Below are 17,693 nucleotides of genomic sequence, written 5' to 3'. Positions count from 1 at the left end.
AAAAAGGTGGCATGTCAAGATATCCTTTTACAAGTTTACATGTTTGCACTTTTAAAGAACAAGTGAAGCTGTACCCAAATCTGTCACCATCAGTAGAAATTGGGAGCTTAGAGCTGGGGATGGAATGAGTGTGTGCTGAGTATGTTTGTTTAGTGGTTCATCATATGCGTCAGCCAGGGGCGGGTTATTCATAATAGAGCCTATTTAGCTCTGTGATCTCTCCCACTACTGTGCCCAGGAGCACTGCAACCACCCGTCACCCACAACGACTGGTACAGTGGACATTTCAAGGATGCAAGCAGAGGAATACAATCGTAGAGGTATTCTTTCTTGGACTTTGTTGTATTATATCTGTATGGCTTGGTATTCTTCCATTTCTACAAGGTTCCAGTCATTTTTACCGTCACCTGTTACAGTGCAGTGTGTTGTTGTGGAGCAGGTAAGGAGCTGGTGGACTACATCACAGAGTACCTGTTACAGTGCAGTGTGTTGTTGTGGAGCAGGTAAGGAGCTGGTGGACTACACTACATCACAGAGTACCTGTTACAGTGGTGTGTTGTTGTGGAGCAGGTAAGGAGCTGGTGGACTACACTACATCACAGAGTACCTGTTACAGTGCAGTGTGTTGTTGTGGAGCAGGTAAGGAGCTGGTGGACTACAGTACATCACAGAGTACATGTTACAGTGCAGTGTGTTGTTGTGGAGCAGGTAAGGAGCTGGTGGACTACATCACAGAGTACCTGGGCTCCATCAGAGAGAGGAAAGTGATTCCCGACGTGAAGCCGGGATACATGAGGGAGCTGCTCCCTGATAGTGCCCCTACGGAGCCGGAGGAGTGGGAGAGCATTTTCCACGACATCGAGAGAGTCATCATGCCAGGGGTAGGTCTACAAAATCAAGATATTGTATTTTGAATTTGAATTAACTGGTGGAAAAAAAAGTATTACGATCAGTAGCTCAGCTGAATGATTGTACATTGCCTTTGTAAAAGTCATGTAGGTATTTCATGGCTGTTTCTCAGGTGGTCCACTGGCAGAGTCCTCACATGCATGCCTACTACCCGGCCCTGACCTCGTGGCCTTCCATGCTAGGAGACATGCTGGCTGATGCCATCAGCTGCATTGGGTTCACCTGGGTAATCCAAACAACTTTCATGATAAATAATATATATATTTTTAGGCCCTAATCATTTGGCATAATATAATATTATTGATGGCTAGTGCATTTGTTTGGCTATTGTGTCACAAAGTAAATAAACTCCCTTTGAAATGGTGACCGCTGTGTCATTTATGTTTAATGTAGACCTTTTTTTATCTGTATGTCAGTTCTTTGACTGAGTGGAGTCGACTCAACCTTGATGACTTGGACTCGGACTAGGTTAATGGGGACTCGACTCGGACTCGACTCTGGCTTTTCTTTGGTGACTCGGACTTGGACTCGAACACTGGGGACTCGAGACTCGACTCAGACTCGAGATTTAGTGACTCGACCACAACACTGCCATTAGTACTGTATCTCCACTATGTTGCATACAAAAATTACAATTATGTATAACCATGAATTAGCAAATCATCTACGATCAAGAGAATTGGGCCTCATTCATCAACATTTCCTTATACATGTGTAAAAGGTAGAACTTTGATAATTCTGTGGCACAGTTTACTCAAAAACAAAATATGCATGCCAGCTGTTTCCAATGATTCATTCTAATCAAATATTAAGTAGAGATTAGTTATTCAAAAACCCCTCCGTACAAATGTTTGTGTATTTTTGCTTGATGAATGAGGCCTATTGTGTTGTGTGTGATGATGGGTTTGGACAGGCATCCAGCCCAGCGTGCACAGAGCTGGAGATGAATGTAATGGACTGGCTTTGTAAAGCCCTCGGACTCCCCTCCTTCTTCCTGCACCACCACCCTGACAGCATAGGCGGAGGCATACTACAGGTAGGTTACACTATTGGCAATTTACTCTTCTACACTGTCAGTGTCAACACATAGCCTTACCAGTCCTCTCAGTTGTGTCATTACGGCTGTCTCATCATCATCATCATCATCATCATCATCATCATCATCATCATCATCATCCTCATCATCATCATGACACAACCTGCTGAAGGAAGGAAGCAGCATGCTATTTACACAAACAGATATACTGAACTCACCTTACCTTGTAGTGGACTTCTTCAGATTGTATTACGTTTATTTTATCTCCTTGAAGTCTTTTTATTTCATGTAATCGGTCCTGTGTGTCTGCAGAAATTCTCGCAAACTACAGGGCTGATTTTAATGAAACATCGCACATAGGCTGACAGCAGGCCAAGGACCAAATATTTTTCAAATTGGTCAACGATAAGTATTTTATTTTAATGAATTTTCATCCTTGTCCATTGAAATAAATATTCAGTATTGTAACTCTACTGCAATGATGATGATGCAATGATGACAGCACACGTTCTTGATATTACTGATTGGATTTATTTCAATCCGAACTGAACCGATTTTAATCCGAACTGTGAGAACTGTGAACACATACATGAAATACAATAAATCACAGATCAAACCATAACAACATACATCCATATTATCTCTACTTGTCTCGGAGTGTCACATGTCCTTGCAATGTTGTTAACCAAATGAACTTAACCTACAAGCACATTACGTCCGTCAATCATTGATGCTTAGCAAGCCTTTAGCTAGCACCTGAGCTACATGGCCTGGGCCTACACATACGACCAGTGGCGTCGCGTGGGTAAAATAACAGGGGAAGCCAAAAAAAGATTATTAAAAAAAAAATTATAAAATATTTTTATTAATATTTTTTTTTCTTTTTTTTTCAAGTCTCGGCGGCCAGTCAAACTTTCTTTTTATTTATTTAACAGATTGCAGAATGGGTACAATACAGTACGGCTCAATACACACAATTGTATAAGGGGATGCAGCAGACCAGAGAAAGACGTTTGTCTTGTTTACATCAGGGTCATTAATACTGCTGGAGCATTGGTTCATTTTTGGTCCGATTCTTCCTTGCACGATTTTGCGCGCCACGTGGGAGCAAATTCGAGACACATATTCGGTTGCAAAAAGGTGTCCCACGGTCTCCTCTATGGCCGTGAATATTTTTACGCGGATCGGAATCACGGCGCGCCCGTGGGACACTTTTCCGTTTCGGCGAGTTTATTCCACGCTTTCGGCTTTCCTTTTCTAAGCATTTTCGGGGCTACATGTGAATGAGTAAAAGTTGCGGGACGCCCAGATGTTTCCACGATAGAAAGCTTGCGTGGATCCCATAATAGGCTCACTTAATACAGCGTTTTTAAAATCACGCGACATTTTCCCCTCGTTTTCGATGATGGGTGTGATTTAGGAAAAGCTTCGGCACGCCGAGAGGTACCCGTGGATTTAATCTCGCAAGGATCGGGGCAATATTCGGCCCGTGGGAGCAGTCACGGGTTAATACAATTTTCAGAGTGCAAAGGGGAGGTGTGCAGAGGGGATGCCAGACTAATTATTCTGCTCACAGCCCCGTTTTAAACTTTTAAGGTGTGGCAGTCAGCTCGAATCTGATTGGCTAGTATCGGTTTTGGACTCTACATACATGAATCACATGGTGGGAGGCTGGAGAAAGACACCTACCCCCTGCCTCTCCTCTAGCTGCAGTGAGCACAGTGAGTCTGACAGTGTGTTAGAGAGAGAGTGAGAAGGAGAAGAGGGAGACATAAAAAAAAAAAAAAAAAAAAAAAAAAACAGATGCACAGATGAAAAAGAATGTAAACTATATTAAAAAAAAATTATATATATATATATTTTTTTCTTTTGATATTTGATATTTGATATTAATTCATATTTTGGTAGGGAGGCCTGGCTTCCGTTGGCTTCCATAAGGATTCGCCACTGCATACGACACACATTTACGACGCCAAACGTACCTTATTGGCTGCATGCAATACGAGAGGAAATTATGGACTGTAGCAGATTCTTCTTCTTCTTCTTCTTCTTCTTCTTCTTCTTCTTCTTCTTCTTCTTCTTCTTCTTCTTCTTCTTCTTCTTCTTCTTCTTCTTCTTCTTCTTCTTCTTCTTCTTCTTCTTCTTCTTCTTCTTCTTCTTCTTCTTCTTCTTCTTCTTCTTCTTCTTCTTCTTCTTCTTCTTCTTCTTGTGGCTTCTACCCGAAAGGACTGTTTGTGCCGAAGCGTCCACTTATATAGAGGGATGTGAGCGGTTCTAGAATGTTCAGCTATGACATCATCACGAATCACGAACGTTCCAGAATGTTGTGGCAGAGCTAATGTTCTAGCCCAGTGGTTCCCAAACTGTGGTGCGCGCACCATAAGGGCGCCCTCTAGGTGGTGCGTGACATGAAAAGGCTAATGGTGGTAAAAAAATATATATATATATTTTTTTTTACAATAAAATTTCATAAAAATCTTAGTCAAACCTTTAGTATTATGGATATTAAACATGTTGGCAGAGTACATGCATCCATGTTGTCGTGAACATTTTAATTAAATAAAGAAATTCCCTATCCATAGTCGCTGGGAAGAGATCAAATAAAAAATAAAATAGAATAAATTCCCTACCTACTCATGGCCTTAACTGACAACCAACAGGAACCAAACAATATTTTTTTTATGCCTAATAAATATAACTAATATACATTATTTCAAATAATAATAATAAACAATAATGTCTCGGGCGTGTCTGACACAGGTGTGCTTCATCTGTGCACGGAGACCAGCAACAATTTTTTCTAACAGAAACCCATTGGGGGGTGCGTCAGCTAGGTCGGGAGGTGACAGGGGGTGCACGGCCAAAAAAGTTTGGGAACCGCTGTTCTAGCCGGTTCTACTATGACGTCATACTTAAACTTAATGTTATGGTTTGTAACCGACCTCAAACGCAACGGCACAGACAGGAAGTTCAGAGTTAGCCAAATGCTAGGACGTATTTATTTACAGAGTCAGAAGAAGGATAAGTACAATAATCAAACAAATAGGGAGACTGCCTTCGGCAGAGTCATCTGCCGCTCTGCAGAATCCTCCTGGTGATAGTGGTGGGGAATTGGCATGTGACGTTGTAGCGGCTCTGCAGATACTCCCAGCAGATAGTGGTGGGGAATTGGCATGTGACGTTGTAGCGGCTCTGCAGATACTCCCAGCTTACACTCAAGGTGGAAAACGGAGAGAGAGAGATATCAGAAACAGTCCAACGAAACACAGAGGCAGTGTGGTTCCCTCCTCCCTAGCTGGGTCCAGAACCAATTGACAGTGACGGTCTTCAGTGTTCCCCACAACACACAATTTAGAATAATCCAGAACCAATTGATAGTGACAGTCTTCAGTGTTTCTTCAATACACACAATCAGAATAATCCAGAACCAAACGATAGTGACAGTCTTCAGTGTTTCTTCAATACACACAATCAGAATAATCCAGAACCAAACGATAGTGACAGTCTTCAGTGTTTCTTCAATACACACAATCAGAATAATCCAGAGGGGTTTGGTTCCACTCACCCAAGCGCAACGCGTAAAGCGGGCAAAACGAGGCGCAGCTCCAAACGGGGAACAAGGTTCTCAACAGCGGTTCTCCACAGAAAGGTCCTGGAGAGAAAGTAGACCAGGAACAGCAACGGGGAAAAAACAGGCAAATGCAGTTGTATTCCAGAACGACCCGACAACGATAGAAGGAAGGTCCCGGTATATAAAGCCCACTGGGGCGCTGATTAGCACACACATCAGGTGCGTGATGGTAATTGATACTTAACCTAGAAGTGTGCGTTAGGCAACGGACCAATCATCACAGCACCCCAAGAAGCGTGTGGCGGGGAAAGAACCAATCCTCACACTTAAACTTGAACACAGAGGCAGTTACAAGTATAAAGTTACACCTTTTGAACACAAGAGGGCGATACTACACAGGTTCACTGCTCAGAGCCTCCGGTAATCAGATCTCTGGCCTCTGTTTACGAAATGGAAATGCCATAGTGAACCTATTGCCATTGATATGCCTATGCATTAAAAACATTACATACCGGTAACTATAATTTCCGTCATTTTCCATTGAAATAAGCCATGCCCCCTTTCTTTTTTTATTTTTATTTTTTAAACTTACTGTACATTTTTATTAACATTTATAGACAAACAACACTTAGACAATACTTACAATGACATCCATAACACAACAATGCACTAACATGGGCCCCTTGAATATGGCTGCGTTCAGCCTACCAGACCCCCATAAGGGGGACCCCCCCCTCCCGCCATCCAGCCCCAGAAATAGGGCTCCCCCACATCCCAGGTCCGTCCCACGCGGGGCCGAGCACTCAGCGGCACGGGTCCCTTGAATTTAATTGGACCAGGCTCAGTAGAGGAGAGAGGGAAGGTACTCCCCCCCCCCCCCCACCGAGCCAAGCCCGCTACCTCCCATGTCACCAAGCACCCCACCCCACGCACAACGACCCCACAACATACAAGACCCCACTCTCCCGGGCCAAACCACGGAAACTATGCCCCCCCCCCCCTGATTTAAGCCAGTAGAACTCCCCCATATCCTAGGCCGATGCGCGCGGAGCCGGGCCCCCAGCGACACGGGTCCCTTGAATTAATTGGGCCAGGCCCAGTAGAGGGGAGGGACCGAAACTCCCCTCCACGAGCCAAGCCCGCTACCTCCCATGTCACCGAGAGCCCCACCCCCGCACACCGACCACGCAACACACAAGACCCCACCGGGCAAAGCTCAGCCGCTCTGACCCCCATAAGAGAAACCCCTCCCTCCCGCCCATGCCCCCTTTCTTATCTCATGAACCATTTGTCGTAGAGACCTATGGGAGGTGTCAATGAACTCAGTACAGACCACTATTTTCATCTGTCTAGGTTAACTACTCCCCCATTCCTTAACTCATTCAACGCCAGTCACGAGTATAGTCGGGTTAACTCGCTGACCGACCATTCAGCGCCAATCACGAGTATAGTTGGGTTTTGGTCGTTATTTCTTTTATTAGCTATATCTATTCATTTTCATCCATCCAGCCTGATGTTATCATTGGGAATGGGTCTGAGCTCGGAAAAGGGCAAATACCGCCGCCTATTGCACTCCATTGGAAATGGTGTAGTTTCTTTTCTGGGACGATCCGAGCCGTGCGGAGGTAGGCCTCAACAACGATGGCATGGAACAGTAACCTAGTGTAACGCTTGGTAATGTGGGATGGACCTCCACAAGCAGTATTTGGAATGGCGATCAGATAATTGGATTATTTCTTTTGCATTACATCAGATACAAGGTAAGAACACTATATATAAATTTGATCGTTGATCTGATATTTCTTTCTACCCCGATCGAAGCTGTCTCTGTGTGTGTGTGTCTCTGTGTGTGTGGCTGTGTGCCGTTGGGTGGGAGGAGGTGGCAGGGGAGCCCGCGCTACGATGGTATTTTCATTCTTGCATGGGGAAGGATAATAATGATAATCTAGGGTTGATTTCAGGCAGATTCGATAATCAGGCGAAAAATGACAACGTGTTTAGTGTATTCCACTAAAGGGCTATTATCGCGTCTTTCCCTGGAATTACTCAGAAGCACCCAAACTATATTCATATTCAAAACGGTATAAAACGGAAATGTACAGATGAAAAAACAATCTGTTTCGTGGATGTTGACTGGAAGCAACTCACTGACAGTCGACGGGTGTATTAGACCCATAGATATAATATAAGATATATTTTAAGCACTCGCAAGTGAACAAAGCGCCCCATTGATTTACAGCGCTGGCCCTCTGGTGCCCCGACCCGCGGCGCAGAATGAGTTAAGTGTTGTCGTGGACCATTTCCTGCAGAACGTGTTGTTCTAGTCCCCATAAACTAGAGTGACCAAGAAGTTATGAATATGCTTTGGTGATTTAAAGTCACGTGCCTTTATCTTTAATTAACATTTATATATGTACCTAAGCCTTAACATAAGTCCTGTATGGTATTCATGTGACATATCAAGCCATCAGGGCAGATGATTCGCCCCGACAACATTCCTGTGTCTATTCCCTGGCTGTCACTAATCAAACTTCTTAACAGTATATTACAACTGTTGAGTCTCTCTTTAAATCATACCAGGTAATATAATAATGTAATAATACACTTTATTTGTATAGCACCTTTCATACAGGGGATTGCAGTTCAAAGTGCTTTACATCAGTAAAACGTAAAATCAGTGTAAAACAAGCAGCAAGAGCAAAGCATACCGGAGCTGACTAGCACCACACAATTATTGTTGCTATCTCCCATACTTTGACCCTTCTAACCTCCCTCTCAGGGCCAGCCTCCCTCCCTCAGTGCGAGATTCCCTCACTCCCTCCGGGCAAGGCTCCCTGTCAGGGCGCAGTTCTAGGCATGGGTCCGTTTCAACTCCAATTAAAGGCACCTGGACGGTTAATGTCCATATTGTTGCAGTTTCCTATACTAGGACTTATGAAAGACCCTAGACAATCCTAAGTGTTAAACACCCTTTATATGGTTATTGATAAGCATAGTCTCACATTGCTAACTCATCTTATCAATAATGCCATAGATACAACCTTATTAGACAAGTGTGGAGAGGAGAGGCATTATGTCTTACCGTAGTCTGTTACAGAATGACTACTCAAAGATTTGCCCTTAAAGGAACATGCCAACTTTTGGGGAAATTAGCTTATTTGCCATCTACCCTGGAGTTAGACAAGCAGATACATACCCTTTTCGTCTCTGTGCATGCATTAGGCGAGAGAGACTGCCACCTGGTGGAGATTAGTAGTTTTACCTGTTTCATGGTGCGCTCACAGCCCCTGCCTGGTGGAGATTAGTAGTTTTACCTGTTTCATGGTGCGCTCACAGCCCCTGCCTGGTGGAGATTTGTAGTTTTACCTGTTTCATGGTGCGCTCACAGCCCCTGCCTGGTGGAGATTTGTAGTTTTACCTGTTTCATGGTGCGCTCACAGCCCCTGCCTGGTGGAGATTTGTAGTTTTACCTGTTTCATGGTGCGCTCACAGCCCCACCTCTTCCCTCTCAGAGTACAGTGAGTGAGAGCACTCTGGTGGCGCTGCTGGCAGCCAGGAAACACAAGATCCTGCAGCTACAGGCTGAGCTGGAGCAGGACGTGGACGACTCCATCCTCAACTCCAGACTGGTGGCCTACGCTTCAGATCAGGTCAGTCTCACTGACACCACAGTTGTTGACACACCTGCAACTGTCACCCTGTAATAGTCTGTTCTGCTTCATGTCTTACATGCCTTGTAATTTGATTTGGTTGTTTGTTTGGTCCGATAGACTTATCTGGATTGTTCTTGTTTTATAAAAAAAAATAAAGAAATATTATACATTTTTTCAGTTTTTTCTGTCCCCTTTTCCCCCCATTACCCTTTGAGAGTCCCCTTTGTCCATCTTGGCCAATATGTTTCCTCTTATTGCACTGTACCCATAAACCCAGCTAGTATTTCCTTGTACAGAAACAAATAGTTTGATTGGAACTCAAATGTGCCATATCTGATGTGTCAGTGACACACAGGATAAGGGATGAAGAATCTATGCAATTCTATAAAGAATATCTTTATTCATCAAGCACATATTATACCCGAAATGTCTCCTCTGCATTTAACCCATCCCAACCAGTTAGGATCTAGTTAGGAGCAGTGGGCAGCCATAGTCCAGCGTCAGGGCTGTAAGTTATTTTTCCTCTACGGTTAGAGGAAACGTATTGGCACAGCTGGCATTTGATATTTCTTTCTTTCTGTGACAGCTTCCTACCAACCACATGAAACAAGTTGAGTGAGTGACTGTGGGCTCTTCTGTCCTCAGGCCCACTCCTCAGTGGAGAAGGCTGGTTTGATCTCTCTGGTAAAGATCAGATTCCTGCCCACTGATGAGCAGCTGTCCCTGAGAGGAGAGACACTGAGACAGGCCATCCAAGAGGACAGGAGCAGGGGTCTGGTCCCTGTGATGGTAGGTGCTGGAAGGGTCCATGTTGATTGGGGGCAATGTGTTGGGGCATCCTGGCACACCCGTGCTGCATGCCAAGATTGTCTCTCCCTCTCTATTATTACACATAAAATATGTACGATTGGAATACTATAACAAAAATCTGAGAGAGAGACAGATAGAGAAAGATAGAGAGGGTAAAATAATGCTTGGAATAACGTTTATTTTCTTTCTTTTTTGTTTTCAGCTATGTGCCACTCTGGGAACGACAGGGGTTTGTGCCTTCGACAACCTGTCTGAACTGGGCCCAGTGTGTAGGTCTTAATGTGAATGTATTTATTATACAGTAAAACATTTATAGTAACATTACAGATATTAAAATGTGTTGTCATGTCTTGTGTTGTCCTGTGTTGTGTCTTATGTTGTCTTGTGTTGTCTTGTGTCTTGTGTTGTGTCTTGTGTTGTCTTGTGTTGTGTCTTGTGTTGTATCTTGTGTCATGTATTGTGTTGTCTTGTGTTATGTCCTGTGTTGTCTTGTGTCATGTCTTGTGTTATCTTGTGTTATCTTGTGTTGTCTTGTGTCATGTCTTGTTATCTTGTGTTGTCTAATTCTTGTGTTGTCTTGTGTCATGTCTTGTTATCTTGTGTTGTCTTGTGTTGTCTTGTGTTGTCTTGTGTTATCTTGTGTCATGTCTTGTGTTGTCTTGTGTCATGTCTTGTGTTGTCTTGTGTCATGTCTTGTGTTGTCTTGTGTCATGTCTTGTGTTGTCTTGTGTTGTCTTGTGTTGTCTTGTGTTGTCTTGTGTCATGTCTTGTGGTATCTTGTGTTGTCTTGAGGTGTCTTGTCTTGTGTTGTTTTGTGTCATGTCTTGTGTTATCTTGAGGTGTCTTGTCTTGTGTTGTGTCGTGTCGTGTCTTGTCTTGTCTTATTTCTGTCTTTTTTTTTTATCCACTTTTTCTCCTCCTATTTTTCTGTATTTTCCTCCCATCCCAATTTAGTCATTATTGAAATAGATTGAAAACCTTTATTTATCCCTGAGGGGAGATTCAGGTGACCTTTACAGCATAAACAGCATAACAGCAATTAAAAAACAGCAATTTTAAAAAACAATGCCAATTCCCCCCTTCCTGGTCATTGTGCGCATGTGCCCCCCACTGGTCGGTCTAGGGAGCCCTGAAGTCTATCACATGCTTCCTCAGATACATAGGAGACAGCCAGCAGCCTCTTTTCACCTGTCAGTGAGGACTCTCATTGGTGAAGTGTAACGTGTGGGAGGTCACACTACCTTCACCATTTCCCTCCCTCGCTGTGCAGGCGCCCTGACCGACCTGTAGGAGTCGCTGTTTACAATGACCAGATTACCACCCACCGGCTTCCCTCCCGCTGACACTGCCAATTGTGCCAGTATGACTGCCGGCCAAGCCGGAGGCACCGCTGACAGCTGGATCCGATACCAGTGTATCTGCGGTGGTCTCCTTTGTGGTGAGGGACCAGAATGGGAGACAGTAAGATATTGTTGAAAGAATGATTGTGTGTAGAATTGTAGATACTGTATGTGTCTGACAGTACCAGTGAGATATGGTCTGATTTTGTTCAACACATACATTGATTGTATCCTTGTTCAAAAGATTTCAAACACAATTTGTCAAAATCATGGCTCGGGTCTTCACTTTGATGACACTTAAAACCCTTATAAGGGGACCCTGCTGTTTTTATCATAAATCGATCAATAGAAACCGTATTAGATCCCCACGTGGGGTATCATTGGAAAGCCACACTCATTGGCTACAACCCTGTCCAAATATTTTCGGATCGCCAAATGATTGACGGAGCTAGAGCCCCGTGTACTTTGTACTCTGCTGTGTACTTTGGCGCACGCCTCACATGTAACTCGAGAACCGCTGAACGGATTTTGTCGACAGGCAACAAATAGGGCTTTAATTTTATATATATATTGTATTAAAAGAAATGCACACCCGAGCCGCTAGAGGTCGGCAAAGTGGCGCGTCGCAAATTGTCCTCAAGAGGGCCCATATGTGGGCCCTTGGATGTTAACTCATTGACCGCCATGCTGTTTTCCTCTACTCAATGGTGCCAGCTTTATTGACCATTTTAGCGATATTTGCGGACCCATCGTGTGTTCTGTATTATAGCTATGGAGACAATAGTATGTCTCATTTGACAGGCATTGTTCATAGTCCAAGACTGACTAACCAGTTAATTTGTACATACTGTAGTTTGTGCGCTATTCCATGCTAAACATTGCCCCTTTCCAAAATAATCCAGTCTTTTTTCATAGATCACGAGATATGACACGTTATATACATTATGCCCAAATGGTTGCTCGCCTGAAACTCCAAATACTTTCAAATCAAAGGTATATACCATGTACATATGTGTCTTCACAAAATCATCAGGGGGGGGGGGGTCGTTTTAACTCGAAACTGCGATCGTTACCAAAAGCATGTTTTAGGTCCAGTAAAATACGACACTGATCGGTACAGAAGCATGTTTTAGATAAAAAAAATACCAACAGGTTACCTAAGATAAACCTTACCTCAGTCAGAAGGTACTCCAAAATGAATAAATCCCAGTTGATCCCGTGGCGATCGCAATTACTCGTGTATATTGGGCATGGCTACCATACGGGAAAGAATAGCTCTGAGGCACCAAATCTTCCACCGATTCCACTCATAGGCGGAAGCAGCCGGAGGTAAGTCAGTACTGGAAGACAACTGATATCCCCAGTTCAAAATGTAGGCGATACTGCCACCTGGCGGGATTCGATCGTCATTGCAATTCCAACGTAGGCAGCTGTGCCAGGGAGACCCAGGGAGCTCCAAGTGAGTGTTTAGAACGGGGATCAAAGGAATAAGATTAAAGGAACTAAAAACGAGGTATCTCGTTTTTGGCGCTCAAGCGTTGGCGGCGAAACACGAGATATTACGTTTTTGGCGCAGAAAGAGTTAAGATGTTAATGTTGTGTTTCTTTTTCAAATGTAGCCAAGAGTAAAGACCATAACCCTATCAAAACAGCAGTCAACGTGTATATTTTCATTTTTACATATGTTTTTAAGATTTACCGAAAATAAGAATTTTATCGGAAAAATGCTAATTATATCTCTTCTATTGTAAAACTGTGAGGAAATGACTAAATCCAGATTTAACACTACCATTGGAAAGAGGAGCTTTGCCATAATAAGGCCAAGGTCAAATATGAATTTATAATTTAAAATGGATTATAATTTATTACTGTATCTACAAATCCTTCTGTATAATCATCTTCCCTTTATTCATTTGCTTAGCATAATCAAAAGAACCTCAATGTTTTCATGGTGTTATTCACCGGCAAAGATGCAAAGAGAATCATCATTTATATTCTCCTTTGTTTCATCACAATTTACTCAAGCCTAGTAACAGACACAATATTTCTGACACTGGGAATACACACCCCCAGGTCCCTAGATGTTCCTAGATACCAAGACCTGCAAATTGACCTTGTAGAAGTGGAGCAATCTTCCATTTACTTGGGCATGTACCTTTAGGCGGAATTTCTGAAAATAAGGCTACAGCTTAACAGGTTGGAGTAAAGTAATCGTGTTGTGTCTCACAGGTGCAGAGGAGGACCTGTGGCTCCATGTAGATGCTGCATATGCTGGCTCAGCATACTTCTGCCCAGAGCTGCGCTGGTCCCTGGAGGGGGTGGAGTGTGCAGACTCTTTCGTCTTCAACCCCTCCAAGTGGATGATGGTTCACTTTGACTGCACAGCCTTCTGGTGAGTAAGAGGGTCAACTTGAACAAGTGGTGTGTGGTGCACGCGTGTGTGCGTGTGTGCGTGCGTGCGTGCGTGTGTGTGTGTCTGAGTGTGACGGTACATTACAGTCCCCGAAAATACATTTGTTTGCACAGCTCACATAAGACAGTTAATATACAATGTGTAATCCTTTGTGGAAGCTATACAATTACAGTTGGAAATATAAATCACCACCCGGCCTCCTGTCAAGTCAAAGTAAAGGTACAGATATATAGGCACAGTTTTGTGACCAATTTTACTATGGAAGTCAGTGGAGAAATCATACAGGAAAAGGTCACTGAAAAAGTCACCTATCTGAACGTTCACTTAGAGGGGCATGATTTATTGTCTTTGAACCCTCAGGGACTGGACTTCATTAACACCCATAAATCAATTACATATCCCATACTGTGTTTGACTATTCTGATGGAGAGTCCACTGTACACCTAAGATCCCATTCAGATGTATTGAGGTGTGTTGGTCTAACAGGAAAGACTCAATAATACTACTTGAAGGTAAAAATCTGTAATGCTGGCAAACAGCAACCACTAGGTGAAATAGACCCTCTTGGTAGTGCACTTTGTTTACTTTTTTTGTTTTGGTGGGTTGGAATCGAGTGGGGACAGGGGCTGGGTTGCTATTGCTGGCCACACCTCAGGCTTTGCCAAGACAGGTCTGGAGAAATTCAGACTATAATGATTTTCATGATTTCACTGAGCTGTATTTCATATTTCAAATATCTTAATGTATGTAAAGCATTTAGCATTGAACATCTGTATGGATTATATAAATAAAGTCTGATTTGATGGAACAGATACCATCTAACATCATGGCGTGTCCTTGTTGCCACAACAGGGTAAAGGACAAATACAAGCTCCAACAGACCTTTAATGTCGACCCTGTCTACCTTAGACATGAAAACTCACAGGCAACCACTGACTTCATGGTAATATTCTTACTTCCCCTCATCTACAGGTATTTGAAGATACTGTACAATACTGTATATAACAATAATATATATGTCATTCCATTAATATGAGATTTAAAGGCGCACTATGCAATTACGGGACAAAAATGTGACACTCAATTTTGTTTAGAAATATATTCTAGGTTTTAGTTTGGTTCAAAATGATTTTGTGACATAGGAAAATAATTGTAAGAATTACATGTATAATAGATATTTTGTAAACTACGGCAATTGAAACAAATCCACCCCTCCCCTGAAACTGTATTGTGCACCTTTGACTTTTCTTAATGTGTTCAGCACTGGCAGATTCCCCTCAGCAGGCGTTTTCGTTCCCTCAAGTTGTGGTTCGTGATGCGTTCCTTCGGACTGAAAAACCTCCAGGCTCATATCAGACATGTACGTGACATTCATTTGTGTACATTTGACATGTCAGTGCGTGTGGGTTATTGTGGGGATATCAAATATCAGGGTCTGGTGAAAGGTACTGTAGAACGAGTAAAAAGTATATTTGTCTCAGTACTGTATGTCCAAGTCATGCAGGCGATGTGGTGGGGGGGGGGGGGGGGGGGGGGGGCAGGGCCGTTCCCTCATCCCACAGCACTGTAAATCTGCAACTGTATTTATGAAGCTTTATTTACAACGTGTTCTGTAACTCCAGGGTCTTGACATGGCGAAGCTACTGGAATCTCACATCAGGGCTGACCCTCGCTTTGAGGTTCCTGCTGAAAGGCACCTTGGCCTGGTGGTCTTCTGTCTCAAGGTGAGTGGAATCCTGTTGTATATTGATCCAATATGGCAAAAAAACATTTAGCTCAATATTACGATTATACAATTATTGAACATGATTACTCATTGACTTTAGAATATATTTATTTAACTTCTTTTTTTTTGTATCTACTTTTTCCAAGTATTTATTGAACTTCTGAAGAAAAAAACATTTCCACTTTTTAACAGTGGATTTCCCACAATAGTTTTATCTCGATTATCTTGTTCTTTTCATAATCGTCGGAAGCCAGAATTGTAATTTACAAATAAAATGAGATTAATTGCCCAGCCCTACCGGTAGTCATTCATTTATACATAATTTCACACGTTAAATATGTTTAAAAGCAGAAGATTTGTGTTAGATCTTTATCTGTTTTCTCTGTAAAGATTAAGTCCAGAAACTTCTAAGTTTAAGTCCTTAACTGGCTAATGATTGTTGAGTTGTACAAACTCATTGGCAGTCACACCCAGTTCAAAGATGAGTCACTGTAGATGAGGAAACCTGATCTTATCTTGTTCAGATGAAGGACACAGCAATAACCAAGATCATACAATAAAAACTGTCTTACTGTATCTTAAACTGATCTAGCTTTAAAGGCCCAATCAGTGATCCAAGTGTAAACAAATAGGTTAAAAGTAATAGCAATGGAAACATATTTTTTATTTTCTACTTGATTGACAAGAACTAGACAATAGGAAAATAAAAACGTTTTTAATTGTATCTTGTGGCTGTAAAAGGTTGGTAATGTTTGTAAACATTGGAGTAAATAGACATATATTCTGCTTGATGAGATGAGAACGTTCCAGCGGCTAGTAGTAACACAAATTCTTCAAGAATGTATGTGAATATAGCTCAATAGTCAATAAAAAAAATATCACAGATTGGGGCTTTCTTTCTTTTCTGTTTGATCTCAAGGCTTTGAAACCTCACCGTGCTGACTCAGAATAGCAAACTGGTTTGATCAATAATATACAAAGTCATAATCTTTCTCCAGGGAGGAAATGCTCTGACTCAGGAGCTGTTGAGGAGAGTGACGCAGACTGGCTCCATGTACCTCATACCTGCAGAGATTCACACAAAGTCCATCATCCGCTTCACGGTGACCTCGCAGCTCACTACACCAGATGACATCCTCAGGGACTGGGATATCATCTCCAGCATGGCAGCTAACCTCCTGGCAGAGATGCAACCTCTCAGTAACACAGAAGAACTACAAGCTGGCAAAGCAGAGGTGGGACGAGATCCCGGTGACCTCGACAGTGAAACTGCTGATACTAAGCCTGGTCTAGAGCCTGAGGAGATTGAGAATTCCGTCTTCTGCCCTGAGCAGGCCCAGGTGGAGCTCTGGATAGACAAGGCTTGGGATAGACCGAGGAGACCAGTTCGCTCTCTGCGTTGTTACAGCGAGCCTCTACCTTGCACAACCTTTGGGCCTGTGTCCGGCTATTACATTGAGACAAAGCCTGATCCTAAAGATCCTGCAGCCGTCTCTTCCCTGATGGATGAAAAGCAGAGGCCTCTGCCGTCCTCCATAAGCGAAGCTCCCTGGTTCAACATCCCAGAGATGTCCCCCAACCTTCTGGGTAAACAGGTCTTAAAGCAGTGGGTGCAGTGTGGTAGATATCATCTGTGCTGCCCGCTGAGGGGTTCACACATTGCCCCAAAGCCCTTCTCGTCCTCCTGCAGAAGGCTCAGTTGTATGGCTTGTTCCCCTGTTGCCAGCACAGCATCTGCACCCGCTCCTGTGGAAACCACCCCAGTACATGAGGTTCTGTAATGACGTCCTGATAATACAGGCTTCCTACTCGCACAACAATTCAACGGCCACTAATCACACTATTTACTAGTATATTAGATCATGTAAGTGCTCAGGATCAAGGTTATTATAGTTAACTCAAATGAAAACTTAGACTAAGCATGAAACCCATTTTAGTGTAAATAAACTGAAACTGGAATTTCTGCCTTAACTATCTTACTTAAAGATCCCCTCCCACTCAAAACCTCCTCTTTGAAGCATGACTTTGACGACACAGATTGTTATTTGTGTAACCAGAGCACCTTGTAACCAGAGCACCTTTTTCACATTCTTCCCCCGGAGAGGCAGAGCCTCTCTATACTTCCCTGAAGTCTGAGTTGCACGTGTGTTGTCACTAATAGGTCGAACCTATTCATAGTCCAATTGTAGTAACTTTACACTTTTAGCTTCAGCACACACAGAAAGCTGAGTAGGT

The 17,693-nt window shown here is 43.1% G+C and overlaps 1 protein-coding gene across 1 annotated transcript; it reads left to right on the top strand.

The window, feature by feature from the left end:
- Positions 1-292: 292 nt before the first annotated feature.
- On the top strand, positions 293-17,229 carry hdc (histidine decarboxylase; the record flags this gene model as incomplete). Its single annotated transcript, XM_084337090.1, has 13 exons — positions 293-320; positions 709-881; positions 1,022-1,135; positions 1,823-1,945; positions 9,029-9,166; positions 9,815-9,958; positions 10,182-10,248; positions 13,549-13,711; positions 14,585-14,675; positions 14,994-15,092; positions 15,355-15,456; positions 16,457-17,053; positions 17,149-17,229. The coding sequence occupies 13 exons, from the start codon at positions 293-295 to the stop codon at positions 17,227-17,229; spliced, it is 1,920 nt and encodes a 639-aa protein (XP_084193216.1).
- Positions 17,230-17,693: the final 464 nt, after the last annotated feature.

Source organism: Notolepis coatsorum (genome assembly GCF_963971535.1).
Source record: "Notolepis coatsorum genome assembly, chromosome: 20".
Classification (NCBI taxonomy): Eukaryota; Metazoa; Chordata; class Actinopteri; order Aulopiformes; family Paralepididae; genus Notolepis; species Notolepis coatsorum.
The sequence above is the reverse complement of the archived record's forward strand: the minus strand, read 5'-3'. Positions and strand labels throughout refer to the sequence as shown.